The sequence below is a fragment of the Triturus cristatus genome, chromosome 9, assembly GCF_964204655.1.
Source record: "Triturus cristatus chromosome 9, aTriCri1.1, whole genome shotgun sequence".
NCBI lineage: Eukaryota > Metazoa > Chordata > Amphibia > Caudata > Salamandridae > Triturus > Triturus cristatus.
Window position 1 is genome coordinate 729,289,156 of NC_140592.1, and position 18,766 is coordinate 729,307,921.

Consider the following 18,766-nt stretch of genomic DNA (forward strand, 5'->3'; position numbering starts at 1 on the left):
ACAGGCTGCGTATGACCACCGGCAGTACGTGTGTGACACTCCCTCGTGAGCGGCTTTCCACTTTGGGCAACCTTTTGTTTTGAATAATTAGCGGCCTGCCTGGTCGCGGAAAGCCCCGCCGCTGCTTCTGGCGGTTCTTCACTTCTCGCGAATCTGAGTGGTGACTGGAACAAGGGAGGCCTGAGCTGCCGGTATATATTGGGACTACGTGAGCGCTGCAACTACCTCTTCTCACCCACTGGGGTTTATATTTTTAATCAACGTTGGCACCAAGGCACCCACTGGGGTATGTACTGCACCGGAAGTTTGTGGCATGAAACTACAAGAACCACTAAGCCTTGCCACAGCCCACATGGGCGGGACTTCCCACATGGGCGGGACTTCGTATACCAATAAAGTAGGTGTGTCAGATCAAGCCTTGTTTTCTGTCCTACGTTGTGCAGCCAGTGATCAAGGGCGGGATGACGCCCGAAACGCGTTTGGCAAGCTGGAGAAAGGGTGCATGACAGGCTGCGTATGACCACCGGCAGTACGTGTGTGACACTCCCTCGTGAGCGGCTTTCCACTTTGGGCAACCTTTTGTTTTGAATATATATATATATATATATATATATATATATATATATATATATATATATATATATATATATATATATATATATATATATATATATGTTCCCAATGTTATTTTCTGTATGCTAAATAACTCACAAACAGCAAGGAGATTTTCCTGCCACAGCAAGAGTAAGTTTCTTTAATTACCTTCATTATTAGATCTTCTGACCTGTACAACAATATTATTTTTGTTATTTATGGGGTATGCGGATTTTCTCTTTATCTAAATCCACTCAGGAGTTAAAAAGTAGGTTTGTGGAAGAGAAAAGACATATGATCCCACTTTTTTCAAAGAATTATCAAGCAAAAATGTTTCTTCGAGAAATCATGCCCCAGTGTTTGGCAGATGAGCTTTGTGAACTTGTAAGGCCTTCACATTAGTAAACTATGCCAAGTTGAAAGGGCGGTTTCCAACTGAATTGTAAGCAAAACGTATCATCCTGTTTTTCCTGCAGTGAATGAACTGGTTTCATACAGGTGGACTGCTTCATTCTATAAAAAAAATGTAGTGTGTCTAAGATGAAGGAAGTTGTACATGTCCCCTGTTCCAAGCTCTACAGACCGGTCCCTTGATCTAAAGGTGGAGACATTTTAATTTACTGTTCGTGAGCTATCTGGTAGAATATCAAATTAGAACACCCATGACAAAATGAGACACCTTCCAAATGAACTCAAGTTAAAATGAGCTTTCACTTGCGAAGGAATATTTATTGGAGTAGAATTAGGAGCGGGAGAGCACACACATTTTAGAAGTAAACCTAAATAGTAAGATCCCATAGGACAAAATCCAAAGAGAAGTGTAAATTTGTATGTAATAAATAAAAAACTCCCTCACACAAAGGTAGAAGATCAATCTTTATTAAAAAGTTGTAAATCTGATTTAACATGTGGTAAAAAGAGGCACTTAAGCCACTGATATAGTTAGAGGAGAACAGTAACAATTACACTTTCCATGAGCAAATAGAAAACACATTGGAGTGTGCTCAAATAGTATTTAAACCCACAGGAATTGAATATCTTCAAAATCTATTAAAGACAAACATTGGATAGGGATTCTTCAATTTCCCCACAAGAACTAAAAACAAGCAATTAACCCGATGTCAACTCATGAAAGAAAAACAAAAAGTACCAACCGAATACTCAATGTGGATTAATGCACTCATCCATATTTTAATTGCCCATTATTTCCCCCACAACCAAAAAGGACTACATTGTTCTGAAAAACTGCAGCAAGAACTACACATAACCCTTCACCCCAGGGACATGTGTGCAAACATCATAAAAGCAATGAGACATGCTCTTGGTTAGCAATGGCGTTCAGCCACAGCATGAGCGGTAGCAACCTGTATCAATGATTCTAGTACTGGAACAAGTTGAGGTTCATTTAACATGATGTTTTTGCAGCAGTTCATTACCAGATTCATGCTATGTCCTGCATAACAACTCCGATATTTTAAAATGTGTAGATTACATGAAGTGTGTAAAATTACATTTAGAAAATGTCTTTCAGATGGACCAGCAAACTTGCTTTGAACACCACATTAAAAGGGTATCATTTCCATAATAAAATGGATTTCAGTAGTTACTCTCCCACTTTCCTTCCCAATCTCCAATAATGAATGTCCAATAAAAGTCCTGTAAAGAAAGTCAATGAGAAGATGTTTTGCTCGCCAAAACTTTAATTCACTTTCCATTTAAAGAGTGTAGGCATTATTCATGAGGCATTCCTTATCGTCGATAGGACTCCACACACCTCCAAGACCACTGTTGCGCTGGTTTCGTCTAGCCATCTTGACGAAAACCACCACCATTGCCCCAAGTAATATCGCAATCATGATGGCAAGAAGCACTGACAATGCAACGGCTGTGAAAACAAAAAACATGGTTTACAAGGTCACCCTTCGTTTACATGGATGTCACTGAATTTGTTAAATATCTTTGCTAGAGGCAAAAAGCATCGATGGAACTCACAGAAAATAAGCCATCCATCAAACAAGCACGGTGCAACTGCAAGACTGAAATAACAAATGTACAGAATAGGCCACCTGACAGCATATCTGCCAACATGGACAGATATGTATGTGGGAATTTGTTGGTCTAGGTTGAATGAGCTGAAAGTTTGTGCACACTGACAAATTCATATGTTTAAGGGTACTTAAACTAGTTTCCGATCTCTTCCCACAATGGGAAAGGTTATACATTGACAAGGGCAGGAATAAAACTTTACTGTGGAAGGAAAAAAGGCGGTGTAGGAAAAGTGAACTTCCAATCACTCAGCAGATTTTCACATCAGAAAATACATATGCATATATTTTTGTTCATATTAAAATGGAAATCACAGAAGTATTCTAGGAACACAGTTTCCAGGCAGACGTTTGTATATGCTTGTAAATTCATGAAAGTTGTAAATCTACACCATGCAAGAACAAATACATGTCACAATCGCCCACTGCATCCAAACTCGCGTTGGACACCAAGATCACCACTGCGGACATGCTGCAAGCAATCACCATCCCGTAACAAAACCCCAGGTCTTGACGGCCTACCATCTGGTAGTACTGCACTTTTTCCTCACAACTCACACCCAAATTGACCAACATGTACTAAGTGACACTGGCTGCAGGTGAACTTCCACCGTCGCTCCAAGGAATCTCTCATGGTTTTAATCCTGAAACCTGGTAGACCCCTGACCCAACCCACATCATATAGACCTACTGCCATTCTGGGGGCAGATAAGGGACTGGGCAAAATACTAGCAGACACGCTATGTTTGGATACTTCCAGATCTCATCCATATAGATCACAATTGATTTGCCCCATAGTGCAGCACTTATCAAAATTTTTGCCGGCTGTCCCACATACAAGATAGAGTTAGAGGGCGCTCTCGATGAGCCACTTTGCTGATATTAGACCTGGAGAATGCGTTCAATTTGCTAATATTGAGCTACATTTTCCAGGTCCTGACAATCAGGCATTGGTCCCCAGCTTCTTGCATACTCTACTCCTTTACACCAATCGGACGTCATTGGTCCAGCTGGGTCACCTCATCTCTGCCCCCATTCCCCGTGAGCAGGGGAACCAGACGGGGCTGTTCCCTTTCCCCACTGCTCTTTGCCCTCACAGTAGAGCCCTAGCCATCCGCTTACAATGTGAGGGTACTGATTGGGGATACCGCTGGAGGATAGGACGCATGTGGTGTCCCTGTACGCCGATGAACTTCTCTATTTAAAGACCTCGCGTCCGATCATACCCCACTTTGCAAAACACTCTAGTTCGCAACAGTCACTGGACTCTGGGTAAATTAGGACAAATCAGCAATACATCCCGTTCACTCTGACCAACGACCTTGGTCCGTACATCTGGGCACTACCCCTCTACCCTGACAGGGTAGAGCCACTCGCTATTTGGGGCCGGGTTGTCTTTACCACACTCCAGACACATTTAATGGGAACCTCCAGGTAGTACTGCAGGGCATCAAGGCACAAATGCATTTCTGGTGCTTATTAACTCTGGACCAGATAGGGAAAATTGTACTGGCGAAAATGATCATATTGCCTCACCTACTTTATCACTGGAGAAGTGTGGCTCAATGATTAGAGCGGCAGACCCTGATGCAGAGGTCTAGCCCGGGACCAGGGTTCAATTCCCCACCTCGGCGGGTCTTGGGCTCAAAAATTCCACGGACCTGATAATTCTCGCCTCGGTGCCTATTCCAATCATGGAGTCCCACTCTGCAACTCTGGGCAATAGCTTGCTTAATCTCCACAACGGCCCCCACAACGCTAAGGATGCCTGGCCTCCACCTTGGGGGAGCCCAGGAGTGGACGCCTCACAGGGAAAGCCAGGATGGGTTCCACAGCGGTATTCGTACAAGCGCCTTGAGACCCTTGCGGGTGAGTAGTGCGCTATAGAAGTATCAAATTTACATTTTACTAACCTCCTTGTGGTACTGTTCAGCACATTCCAAGAGCTCGACTCTTGTTAAGTCATCTTATCTGGAGCAAAGGCTGGAGTTGTGTAGCACTTCGCAAATTATAGCTCCCAATGGACTGAGGAGGGTTGAGTGCCCAGTCTGAGGCCTAATATTTCGCAGCACAATTGCAGCGGGTATCACGGACTGCTGTGAGATAGGTTGGGATACCTGCAATGCAGATGGCGTGATGTCATCCCCGGCAATCCATTGCCTCCTTAAACAATACCCCTCCACCTCACCACCCATAAAAGTGGCTGTGGCCCGCACCAGAATGACATGTATACACCGCATGTCCCCGAAATCACTGGTGTATGCTTCTGCGCTGTCCTGGTTGGCTTCCCAAATTACCCAAGTTCTCTACGAGATTCTACCCGACTCTGCACAGAACGCTTGATTGACACAGCAGGGGATTCTTTACCTCAATGGTCAATTTCTCTCATTTGATCAGCTAGTAACAGATTATGGTTTACCCCCAGTGCAATTCCACTTCCACCGCCAGCTCATGCATATCTATTATATCCTGTGGAAAGCCACAGTTGGAGCCCATAACACACCCTGTACTACAGACGATTTGAATGACTGGTCCTGGCCGTCATCTAATTACCTGGCTTTATAACTATATGAGAGTTAACTATGCTTCTTCTAGACACTCTCTGGCATAGATGGGAGGAGGAGTTTGGGTGCGCACTGCATGATAAGAAGTGGGAAATAGCCTTGCAGATCCTGTACCAGGTGTCCAGTAACTAGTTTTAAAAACTTGCAACTCTGTTACACTGCGCATACCTCACCGCAGCCCAAATAACCGGTTCTGCCCCCAAGCCGACGCCAGCTGTCCCAGAGGGCAAGCTCCCAGGCACAGACTTACACCGCATGATTTAGTCCTGCCCAATCCTGTCCCAATTCTGGGAGAAGGTACACAAAGAACAAGTTACTTACCTTCGGTAACGATGTATCTGTAAGAAAAATTAGATTCCTCACCTTAGAATATCCCCTGGCGTCAGGCTGGATCCGGAAAGATTTTTCATCAGCAATACCCCGCGCGTCGCTAGGCGTCGTTTGCGGCTCTGCGTCGGTAGTCGGCGTCGTGCGCCGGAATGACAGAGTACTTGGACGCCGCCCTCGCGCGCTGACGTCAGTTCTTGTACATAGCTTTACGCGCCAGGAACGCAGAGCCATGCAAGAGACCGACACTGGTGCCAAAAAAGTCTAGGAGCCTGAAAAGGATAACCTTAATCCTAGATGTCGGTTCGCAGAACAGGGAGGATGGGTGGGTCGGTGAGGAATCTAACTAACTAATGTTTCTTACAGACATAGTTACCGAAGGTAAGTAAACTTGTTCATCTGAAAGAAACACGTTAGTTAGATTCCTCACCTTAGAATAGATACCCCAGCAATACCAACCCCGGTGGTGGGTCTGCGAACCAAGATCAAACCAGGAAGTCCAGGAGAACAGAACGGCCAAATAAGCCGTCTCTCCGGACTTGGCTGTCCAGGGAATAATGCTTGGCAAACGTGTGCATTGAGGCCCACGTTGCTGCCTGACAGATGTCCTGCAAGGGGACTCCCCGACCCAGGGCAGTCGTCGCTGCCATGGCCCGAGTGGAATGGGCCCTCAGCCCAACAGGAGGTTCCTTTTTAGCTAAGGAGTAACACGTTTTGATGCACAAAACGACCCACCGAGAGATGGTCCGCTTGTGCACCGCCCGCCCCTTCTTAGCGCCCACGTAGCCAACGAAGAGTTGGTCATCCACCCGGAACGGTTTTGTGCGGTCCATATAGAAGGAGAGCGCACGTTTTGGGTCCAGACGATGGAGCCTCTCTTCCTCTTTCGAGGGATGCGGAAAGAAGGTGGGCAGCGTAACCGACTGCTCGATGTGAAAGGCAGTCACAACCTTAGGAAGGACAAGTGCGGAGCACAACCTTGTCTGGATGGACAGAAAGAAAAGGAGGCTTAGACGAGAGCCTGGAGCTCACTCACCCTTCTAGCAGAGGTGATGGCTACCAGGAAAGCAGTCTTAAGCCTCAACAGACGAAGAGGGCAATTATGAAGTGGCTCAAAGGGAGCGCACATCAGATATGTCAAAACAAGATTCAAATCCCACTGAGGGATTACGAAAGGAACAGGAGGAAACCTGTGAGTAATGCCCTTAAGGAATCGAGAAACAGGGGATTTGAAAAGAGAAGGCTGATCAGAAAGCCGGAGGAAGGCAGAGATAGCAGAAAGATCACCTTTAAGAGTGCCCAGAGCAGAGCCCTGCTGGGCCAAAGAAAGAATGAAGAGAAGAACCTCAGAAAGAGGGGAGGAAAGGGGATCCACAGCCTTTGCTGTGCACCATGCCACAAATTTGTACCACCGGCAGGCGTATACAGTTTTAGTGGAGGGATGCCTGGCTGCCAGAATCACATCGCAGACTTCAGGAGGCAAGTCAAATGGCATCAACTGTAGCCGCTCAATCTCCACGCATGGAAGTGGAGACTGGACAGGTTCGGGTGGAGGACCATCCCCTGCTGCTGCGACAGAAGGTCCTCCTGAAGAGGCAGTCGTATCGGGGGATCGATTGACAGACTGAGTAGCTTGGGATACCAGTACCTTCGTGCCCAATCCGGAGCCACCAAGATGACTTGGGCCCAGTCGCATCTGGTCTTCTTCAGCACTCTGGGCAGAAGTGGTATAGGCGGAAAGGCGTACAACAGACCACAACTCCACTCGTGACGAAAAGCGTCCCCGAGCGAGTGCCACCTTGGAAACTCCAACGTGCAGAACTGCTGACATTGCGCGTTCTCTTCGGTGGCGAATAGATCTAACCAAGGCTCTCCCCACTGCCGAAAGAGGCCTTGCGCCACGTCCGAGTTGAGACGCCACTCGTGATCCATCATGCACCGACGGCTGAGATCATCTGCTCTGGCGTTCAGAGAGCCCGCTAGATGTTGAACCACCAGGGTGATGCCCTGATGTGCCAGCCATGTCCAGAGGCGCAGAGCCTCCTGACAAAGGGTCCACAACCCCACCCCGCCCTGTTTGTTGCAATACCACATGGCGGTGGTGCTGTCCATGAACACCTGCACCACACTTTCCCGGATAACGGGAAGGAATGCCTTCAGTGCAAGTCGGATCGCTCTCAGCTCCAAAAGGTTGATATGGGGCTGAGACTCCGCCAGAGACTAGAGGCCTCTGATCTCCGCCTCCCCCAAATGTCCCCCCATCCCAGGAGGGACGCATCCGTCACTACTACGTGCTCCGGTTGGGGTAGGGATAGAGGGATCTGCCGTTGACCCAATCGCGGTTCGTAAGCCACCACTGCTGCGCAATGCCCTCCGAGATCAAGACATGGTCGGACAGGTTGCCCCGATGCTGGGCCCACTGAAACTTCAGGTCCCACTACTGAGCCTGCATTCGCCACCTGGCGTAATGCACTAATAGGATGCAGTAGGCCATCAGACCCAGAAGCCGCAGCACCAATCTGACCGAAACCCGGGATAGAGGCTGAAAAATGGGAATGAGAGCCTGAATATCCCGGACCCGCTGTTCCGGCGGATAGGCCCGGAACTGCGGCGAGTCCAGTACTGCTCCGATGAAGAGGAGCTTCTGGGAGGGACTCAGATGCGACTTCAGCACATTGACGGAGAACCCCAGCAAATGCAGGAGGTCGGCCGTAGTCTGGAGGTGGGAGACTACTTGCTGGGGCGAACCTGCCTTCAACAGCCAGTCGTAGAGATAGGGGAAGACTGGAACCCCTAATCTGCGCAGATGAGCTGCGACCACCGCCATCACTTTCGTGAACACCCGAAGGGCACTGGTGAGGCCGAAGGGGAGCATGGTGAACTGAAAATGCTCCTGACCCACCGTGAATTGCAGGCAACGCCAGTGGGCCGGCAGGACGGGGATGTGGAAATAAGCGTCCTGCAAGTCCAACGCTACCATCCAGTCTCCAGGGTCTAGGGCAGCCAGAACCTGAGCTAACGTGAGCATCTTGAACCTCTCTTCCCGGAGGAAGGCGTTGACGCTCCTGAGGTCCAAGATAGGGCGTAGGCCCCCTTTGACCTTCTTGGGAACCAGAAAGTAGTGGGAATAGCAACCACGACCTACTTCTGGACCAGGAACGCGCTTGACGGCCCCTTTGGCCAACAGGGCCGCAACTTCCTCCCGCAGAAGATTCAAGTGATCCCCTGACATACGGTGGTACTTACGGTGACATGGCTGGAGGGGTCGTCTCGAAGTAGAGGGAGTAGCCCCTTCGGACGATTTGCAGCACCCACCTGTCCGACGTGTTGGAACGCCAGTGGAGCAGGTGATAGCGAACTCTGCCGCCCACTGGGGTGGAATGGGCCTGAAAGCTCGGACTAGGAGGGCTTTGAGGCAGATGCTGCCGGGGTGGATGTGGACTGAGCGGCACGTTGTCCCCCAGTACCGCCTCGGCGGAATCCACTACACATTAACTAGGACGTGTCAATATTAAGGCTACGATCTCAGTCAGCAAGACTTTTATCTTACACATTGGGATATTCTTATCTGAAAAAAATCTACTGGAGGTGGCTCTTCTGAGGAAGGCAGGTTTCTGCCAAAACGCACGTTGAGACAACTTGGAAACCACCCTATAATTACACTAATCCATGAGATTATCTCATTTGAATTATCATTATGTACTGTAATGTCTTTTGTCAGACACCCAATCAATTTATTATGCTGACAATGAGTGCAAAACAGTAGAGTGAGGTATGTGTGAATGGATGAATGATAATAGTATGTTGTGTATACAGCTTTTTTCTGTAACAAAATCCACATGAAGCTTTAACCTCTTCGGTGCCCGTGACGAGCTGGACTCGTCATGGGCCGCGGTGGCGCTGTGCCCATGACGAGTCCAGCTCGTCACAAACCCCGCCCGCTAATGCAACGGCCGGCACAGGGCGGGGAAAGGGGCGGGCACCGAAGGGGTTAAAAAAATTAATGAATTTATCTCACAATAAACAGTTTTGTATTTTTCTATTCCCAGTGTCACTACTATTAATATAATTATGTTCTAGTCTTGTTGTTGAAGTAGCCCTAGGAATTTCACAGCATGTATTTCCCTACCTAGGTGTACTTCACATTAGTATCAGGGGGCCCTTTGTCTTTTCAGTAAAGCGTTTTGTTTTTGGCACCATGTGCAAAAACTTACTCTTGAAAGAATTTTCAGACCTTTTGGAAGGTCTTCTCTCAAGCCTCATGGTATTAACCTATGGAGACTATGACAGCACATCCACAGCACTCGCAAAGTGGAGCAGACAATCAAGCATCTGGCATTTGACCAGCAGCTGTTGTGTGCCGCTACAGTGCATCTCCCAGTCACATCTCCCTGGGTCGGAGCACTCTCCTGCTCCAAACGATTGAGGTGTGGCAGTCCTGCAAATGATAGCCGAGTCAGGGACCCATTTATAGAACTGTCAGCTAGGAAACTGCTTCTTGATTTCTCTGGGAGCTTGAAAGAATAAAAGGGAGATCGTTAGAAGTGTTAGAAAGTCAGCTTTCCATTGAAAACTCTTACCTTGAAAAGTGACAGGTGATCACAGTGGGATGAGACTGTCTTTCAGCACCTCCTGAGAGGCTGATGGAGTCTTCCCCTCAACCTGCCACTCATAGTTGGCAAAAACGACCACTAGACACCAGAGAAAATGTTTAATATTTTTTTTAAAATTAAAAAACCACACAAACGTGGGGATGACCTGCCATGGCAGAGAGCCAATACCCCAAAAGGGGACATTACAGTGTCTCCCCACCAGAGGGGGTTTCCAATCTGCTCCTTCGGTGGGTAGAAGGGCAAACATGTCAGGGATGTCATAGCTAAAGAATAAACACCGGGGTGGTGGCAGACCACCCTGGCAGAAGACTGTCACTGCCCCAGAATTTTGCAATAGTCTTTCTCCCATCCCTCGAGAAAGACTGATGGAGCAGGGGGTGGAGAGATGGGGTTAATTCCCACTTTGCAAGCTGCAGTCCAGGGGAGTGGTGGGAGAAGGTAACAAAGCCCACCAGAAGATAGTAATTTACCTACACCAGTCATCCCTCACATTCGGCACGAAAATTACCCCCTACATCCGCACAAGGAAGATGCAGGAGTAACACCCAGTTTCTATGTTTGAGGCAAGAACCCTCTACAGCGCCACATTCAGTTTCTATGTTTGAGGCCAGATCCCTCTCTAAGCCTGGGCGGTGAACTACGCTCCGCTCGCAGAGTTTGCGAAGTTTCAGTAACTTCGCGATTTGCGTAGAGGGCAACGTTGCCGAATACTACGCAATCTACAGCGTAGCGGTTTTGCTTCCTCGCTCAATAGGCATTCTCGTGCACGCGGTAACTTCGTACCGTGATTCTACGATCGCCGACTCAATTTTCTATCCGTTCGCCACGAGATTTTTAATATGGCCGCCCGATTCCGGTGGCTGTCTTGGTGCGATCCCGAACACGCAAAAACTACAATCTGGCGAAGAATCTCTCGAGCATCATAAAACCTTCTCGAAAATGATCATTTTGCTCAGAACAACTCCTCAGATTGTGATTTGGCTGTAGTGTTTTGTGCAAGGAGTCCTTTTTTTAACTCTTTTTTTCAAAAGGAAGGAAGTGCCCCCGAGTCTCCAACTTCCTGTTCCTGGCATTGGAAGTGGCACCTCCAGCAGGAGACAAAAGTTAAGCTCCCCAGTGTTGGACTTCTTTACGGTTAGCGAAAAGGAAAACATTGCTATATGCTCCATTTGTCATACCTCTGTTAGTCGTGGTAAGCTTGGTACAAACTATGGTACCGGAGGCCAAATGACCCATTTGAAAAAACACCACACAATCAACTGGGAGGAGCACCTTCATCGCATAAAAACTGGAACCATTGCTGTTGGTGGGGATAAAAAAAGGAGAAGGTCTGCTAACAGTGGAACAGGAAAAAGGAGAAATTCGCTGTGGTAGCGGTACACAAAGTAGCCCTGTCCCCAGCACTGCAGTGGTAATGCCCACATCCTTAGCAACATAGCAGTGGCGTAAGAGTCAGCCTGAGACACCAAGGAGTACTGCATTGAAAAAAAGTGCGACGTTGAGCATAACAGGAATGAATACCACGTAGCCTACCATTCTCAGCATGTTTACTAGGCCGGAGGGGCAGTCCGAAAGCAACCACCCAATAGCACGTTTGTACAATGCGAAGTTGGCTAAAATGTTAGCACTGGACCTTCTCTTTTTCTTTTGTTGAAGGGGTGGGTTTTCTGGAATTTGTGACAACCATCTGCCCAAAATGGAAGGTTCCCATCCGCTACTATTTCACCCGAGTTGCTGTTCCAGCACTACATCACGACGTGCTGGAATTGCTTGGAAAAGCCTTAAAACAGAGAGTTGTTCAGAGTATCCACCCGACAACAGACATGTGGACCAGTTGCCAAGCCACTGTTTACATGTGCATCACTGCACACTGGGTCTTTTTCGGGTGTTAGAGGTAAGATATCTGCAGGTGTTGACACTTCTGAGATTTTTAATGACTCGCAAACATGCAACTGTGGCCATGTTTGCTATGGAGAAATCTCATACTGCTGCAAACATTTTGGATGAGTTTAACAGCAAGGTCTTGGAGTGGCTGCGACCAAGAGGGCTTAACATTGGTTTTGTTGCCACGGATAATGGTAGTAATGTAGTTAGGGCCATGAAAGAGGGTGGCTGTTTCAGGGTCCCGTGTTTGGCACAATGCATTAACATTGTTGTTCAAGACTTTCTGAAAAATGAAAGCAAAGTCAGCAACTTACTGACCACCTGCAGAAGAATACGCACACATTTTAACCATTCTTTTAAAGCCTGGAAGCAGCTGAGGGTCATTCAACGCGAGCATAAAATGCCAGTCAAAGCACTCATCCAGGAGGTGCCAACACGTTGGAACTCAACTTATTACATGCTTGATCGTCTGTTTGAGCAGTACATACCACTCAATGCTTATGTCATGAAAAAGGTCAGGAGATCCTACTGTGAAAGGCATGACCGTTGAGATGGCCCAATGGGACCTTGTTAAATGCCTGACAGATGCTACTTCCTTTTGAGGTCTTCACACGTGAAGTCAGCAGGGAGGACTGTACTGTGGGCCAAGCTATCCCACTGTTGTACATGCTAGAGCAAGAGCTGAAGGAGGTGTCTGAAACGTACGCAGGTGTGGATGACAAAGTTGACGCATATTATTTGGCGGACACCTTAGCCGTTCGCTTATCTGAATATACAAGGATTCAAAATAAAATTGTGTTACATCGACATTACATTACTGCCTCAATTTTGGATCCACGGTACAAATTTCTGAACAGTAATTAAGTAATTCCTTTTTCTCTACATGCTCTACATGCCAAGAACAGATGTGTAGGAGAGTAGGGTCTACTTTCTATGTTCACCCCCACTTTTTGCTTTTGCTTAATTGGTTTTAGACTTCGATGTGGCTGTGGGCCTGCTAATCAGACCCACAGCCCAGCTGTTCTCTCTCTAAATTCATACTATGTACTTTAGGTACATAACCCAATTGGTAAGGATCACCTTCTAGGGCCCTGTACAGTGTACCTTAGGTACCCAGGGTATAGGTGTACCCTAGGCCTACCAGGGGCTGCAGCATGTATTATGCCACCCCTGGCTGGCCTTCCATTAGGACACAACTGGCTGATCACTCAGCTGGGGCAAGGTCGTGTACTCACCCCTTGCTTAGGTGTAGTATTCCTATACCTACCTTATATATAGACACATGGGTAACCTATCAGTCACTCCTATGGCAGGCCTTAACAATCCTGAAGGCAGAGTGCTTGGTAACATGTGAGATGGTGCTCTAGCATGAGCTGAGCCTGTCTGCAGCTTTCGGAACCATGTCCTTATAGCTGTTCTATGATATCGCCTACCATATACTCCTAAAGTGACTTATATCTTAAACAGTTATGGTAACTATGGTTTGGCTTTATCAAAACATGTTGTGTAAGGTGTCTAACACTTTGGAATAATACCCCCACACCATTTCTGGCGATGAGGATAGTATTCCTCCCTTCTAGAGGGAGAAGACATGTTGAAGACCTACTACCCGGTTAAAGTTAACCAGAGCCCCAGCATCACAAAATGGATGCTGCTGCCACAGACAAGTCTGACCTCCTGCTGCTGGGAGTCCTTCCAGCGAGGGAGGCTTGGACAATAGGTTTCCTGCCTTGGGAGGTGCTAGCACCACCCTAGACAGGTGCTAGTGTATTGGGGCAGGGAGGGATGAATGAAACGAGACACTGCCTGGGGCACACAAGGTGTCCCATGCATAGTCCGGTTCAAACCGGTGCTGGGGCACTCCAGCCCCAGTCCTGGCACGAAACTGGACAAAGGGAAGGGGGTGTAACCACCCCCCTCCCTGGTCCCACCCATAGGAGGGACCTAGCAGGTAACCCAGCCCCCCAGATTAGTATAAGAGTGGGAGCTAAGTCCCTAGGATTTTGGATTATCCTGATAACTGAAACTTGAACAGAAACTCTGGACATTCGACTACGGAAGAAGACTGAAGAATCTCTCTTGTGGCCAAGGAGTGGCCACCCTGTGCAAACAGGCACCATCAAGCGACCTGCCGTTTGCTTTGCCCGAAGTTCTACGAGGAACCGACTGCAGAGCCCGACCAGTGCCTTGACTGCCAGACTTCTCCGACCCTGATCCACATCCACAGCAAAGCTGAGATCCGTGGAGGCGACGAGAGACCTGGTACCGGCTACCTGGGAAAATTGGCTACTTGCTTCCAGCGCAGCTTCGGAGGCATCCTCGAAGTTGTGCTCTGGGGATTGAGAAGCCCCAACCCCGAGCACCATCTGCACCGAAGATCAGCCCTCCACGAATTCTGCGTGGGGCCCTTCTGCATTTCCATGCTCGACGCGTCTGTCTGGTTGCTTGCCCGTTGGCTAGTGACCTCTGCGACGACGAACCCTTAACTTTTCACCGCTGGTTTGGCTCCTCCAGACTGGCCCTTGCTTCCCTGTGAAAGAGAAGCACCTCAGGCCTTCCTGGTCTGCAACAGAAGCGAATCCTTCATTCTGCGTGGGTTGCGCTTGCCAAGGCTCGTTGTGTCCAAACTAGACATTGACGCTGCAGACAGCAAGAGCCCTCGTGGGACAGCTGGCCTCCTGGTACTGGTCATCCGACGCCTCATGGTACCCGTGGCTGCTGCGACAAGCTTCACTTCTTCACCTGCATCTTCACGACATCGCCTGGTTCCTTCCCGGCTCCTGGCTGGTGACCTAGACTCTGTCCCCTCTGCTTGCAGGTATCCTCCTTCTTGATTCCATCCTTGGAATCCACCGGACACTCTTCACTGACTGCCTGTCAGCATCTTTTCTTCAGGCATCCATAGGAGTAGACTAAACCCGGCGCAAGTTCACACCTATGCACCCGCAGCCCGTGGGCTAGGTAACTTGAGTACTCCGGTGCTCACAAGGGTATTGACTATCCTAGTGTCTAGTTTCCAAGTCTCCAACTCCTAGTTCCTTCCGAAGTGTCCTAAAACTCTTTAATTCTAAACATTACTATTTCTATCGACTTTAACGCATTACGCGTGAGTGTTTCCACTCTGCACCTGAATCCCGTGGGCCTCCCACTGCCTAGCAACTGATAGGATAGTGTAGCCCCAGCGATTCCCTAGGCCTAACCTGTGTTCGTGACAGTGGTTCTTATACCACTTACTTCGTATATGGTTTGCGTGGCCCCTAGGGCCCAACTGTATTACTTACCTGTGTGACTTATGTATGCTTAAATAAGATTGTATTGTACTTACCTCGAATCTCATAAAGAGTGCTGAGGGTATTTTGACTAGAATAAATACATTCTATTTTTAGAATATATCTGTTGTGGTGTCCTTTCATTTGGTATTCAAGGGATTGCAAATGGTATAACAGCTGGCTTCACATGCCATACAGAGTTTAGCCTAAGACTGCTCTTGTCCATGCTACCACTAGGATAGCTGGTCTATAAGGTTGACTTTACAACCAATCACCATAAGGGTTGTTTGGACTGATACAAGGTGTACACTAGAACTAGTGACATCATATATCAGGCCAACTTCTCACAAGATGCATACTGGTGAGTAGCATATTCCGTTCAAGGCATACGAGCTGCAGATTACACACGGTGCATAGATTGTAAAGCAGTATCCACCCCTAGCGGCGACCACCAGTATCTGTTGCAGTAGTTTGAAATAGTGTTTTAAGTACAGCCTGGCCCACACTAGCCTGTTTAGTTTGTACATCGACACAATAGTGTTCTGTGAATGTGTGCGGTGTAGACCATGTAGCTGCTCTGCAGATATCATCTAAGGGAATGTTTCCTAAAAATGCCATTGAAGCCCCTATCTTTCGTGTAGAGTGGGCTTTAGTAGGAACAGATAATGTACGTTTTGCTTTATGGTAACAAATCTGTATGCATTTGGCAATCCACCTAGCTATTCCAGATTTTGGTATGGGGTTGCCTTTGAGTGGTGGTGAGAAAGACACGAATAGCTGGTTGGTCTTACGAAAGGGTTTTGTTCTCTCTATGCAGTATAGTAGGGCTCTTTTGACATCCAACTGTTAAGAGCGCTTTCTGCGACTGTGGCTGCGAGAAGAATACAGGCAGCTCTACAGATTGATTGAGGTGGAAGGGGTAAATGACTTTAGGGAGGAATTTAGGATTAGTGTGGAGAACTACTTAATTAAGATGCATCTGGAGAAAAGGATCTTGAATGGTTAGTGCTTGTAGTTCATTAACTCTTCGTAGAGAAGTAACGGCTACGAGGAAAGCAGTTTTCCAGGTTAAGAATTGTAGTTCACATTTATGTAGAAGTTCAAATGGAGGCCCCATTGGTCTTGTGAGAACGATGTTTAAATTCCACACAGGGGGAAGGTGGTATTATTCTTTAGAGTCCTTCCATAAAGGTATTTATGGCAGGTACTCTGAAAAGTGAGAGGTGCTGTCCATTTTGTAGATATGCTGCTATGGCAGCAAGATGTAATCTGATAGAGTTATAGGCTAGGTTGCATCTTTGGAGGTGTAGTAAGTAGCCTATGATGTGTTGGATAGACACATCTAGGGGGATTAGTGTCATTATGGCAGTATACTACGAATCTCTTCCACTTCGCTGCATAGCATGCTCTAGTGGTTGGCCGTCTGGCTTCTTTGATGACGTTCATACAGTCAGGAGGAAGGTTAAGGTACCCAAATTCTAGGATTTCAGCAGCCAGATCACTAGGTGGAGCTGAGCTGGGTCTGGGTGTTGGATCTCTCCATGGTTCTGGGTTAAGAGGCATGGAGAGAGGTGTAGTTTTTGGTGCGGAACTACTGAGTTCCAGCAGTGTGGTGTACCATGGCTGTCTGGCCCAAGCTGGAGCAACTAGGATGAGCGTTAATGAGTGTTGCTGTAGTTTGTGCACCACTAGCGGAATGAGTGGGAGAGGGGGGGGAAAGCGTACGCAAATCTGCCTGACCAGTTCATCCATATCACATTGCCTTTGGACAATGGGTGAGGATACCTGGCGGCGAAGTTTGGGCATTTGGCGTTTTCTTGGGTGGCGAAGAGGTCTATCGGTGGTTGCCCCCAAGTCTGAAAAAATGGTTGAAGAACTTGTGGATGAAGTTCCCACTCATGGATTTGTTCTATTTGACGACTCAAGAGGTCGGCTATTGTGTTTTGGACTCCTGGGACATGTTGGGCTAGGAGAACATTTTTCTGAGGTATAGCCCACCTCCATATGCTCTGTGCAAGTTAAGAGCTGCAGATAGTGTGTCCCGCCTTGTTTCTGGATGTAATACATGGCTGTCATGTTGTCGGTGTGGACTAAGACAGTCTTGCCTGATAAGTTTGTGAAATGCTTTTAAGGCTAGGAAGGTGGCTAGTAACTCCAAATGGTTGATGTGGAGTAGCTTTTGTTCAGGTGTCCACCTGCCCTGCATGGTGTGATGTAGGTGAGCTCCCCAGCCGGAGAGCGATGTGTCCGTTGTCATGACTATTTGAGGAACTGGCTCGAGGAACGGTCGCCCTTAGGAAAGGTTCTTGGTGTTCCACCACTGCAGAGAGCGATGGGTACGACCGTCTACCAACACCAGATCTGTAGGCTGACCTTGAGCCTGGTTCCATTGGCGTGCTAAGCACTCTTGGAGAGGACGCATCTGGAGTCTTGCATGAGGCACTATGAATATGCAAGAGGCCATCATTCCTATGAGTTGCATGAACACTCTAGCTGGAAGAGTGTTGCGGTTGGACTATGGTAAGAAGAGCTTGGATGCTCACTATCCTGGCGGGACTGGGATAGGCGAGTGCTCTTGCGGCGTTTATGGTGGCACCGAGGTATTGTTGCATGTGGGACGGTTGGAGCTGGGACTTGGCGTGATTTATTGTAAATTCCAGGTTGTGAAGTTGTTGAATAGAGGCATGAGTGTGCTGTATACACAGATTGTACGATTTGGATTTTATGAGCCAGTCGTCTAGGTATGGGAAGACATGTGTTTTGTCTTCTTAGATGTGCTGTCACTACTGCTAGGCACTTAGTGAACACTTAGTGCTGTGGTGACTCCGAATGGTAGCACCTTGAATTGATAGTGCTGCCCGTCCACTACGAATCTTAGATATTTTCTGTGAGCGCTGTAAATGGGAATGTGGAAATAGGAGTCCTTGAGGTCTAGAGTAGCAAGGAAGTCGCCCTGGGAAAGCAGAGGGAGGACCTGCTGAAGTGGGACCATGTGGAAATGGTCTGAATGTATGTACATGTTTAGAGGTCTGAGGTCTAAAATAGGCCTTAGAGATCAGTCTTTTTTTGGTATGAGAAAATAGAGGGAGTAGACTCCCTTTTTTTTTTTTTGGTTTTCCAAAACCTTTACTGTTCCATCGAAGAGTACACTGCTATTCAGCCAACAACCCGGAGGCAGGCAGCTAGTTTGCGAGGCGGAACTCCGCCCAAGCATTTGAGGTCGTACATTCGAACAGCAACACAACATTTTGCAATGGACCAAACAAACCAAAACTAACAGAGAGCCTGAGTCGAAAGGAAGCAAACAATGAATAATCGAAATGTCAATCACCTTCACGCTGCGCCCACAGCCCACCCAGACAACGCAATCGACTGACAACCCCCCACAGAAAGCGAGCCCCAAACCCCAGATCACTTATGTCAGGCGGATCACCACGTACAGCGCACCACAGTCAAACTCCAACCTCGCC

At 47.8% G+C, this 18,766-nt stretch overlaps 1 protein-coding gene across 2 annotated transcripts in view; it reads right to left on the reverse strand.

The window, feature by feature from the left end:
• Positions 1 to 1,457: 1,457 nt before the first annotated feature.
• SPINT2 (serine peptidase inhibitor, Kunitz type 2) overlaps positions 1,458 to 18,766 on the reverse strand; it is a 282,081-nt gene continuing 264,772 nt past the window's right edge. For both annotated transcript variants that reach the window (XM_085625939.1, XM_085625938.1), the window contains one exon: positions 1,458 to 2,479. In XM_085625939.1, coding sequence (XP_085482065.1) covers positions 2,310 to 2,479 — 170 coding nt within the window. In that variant the 3' untranslated portion in view covers positions 1,458 to 2,309. The remainder of the gene's footprint in view (positions 2,480 to 18,766) is intronic.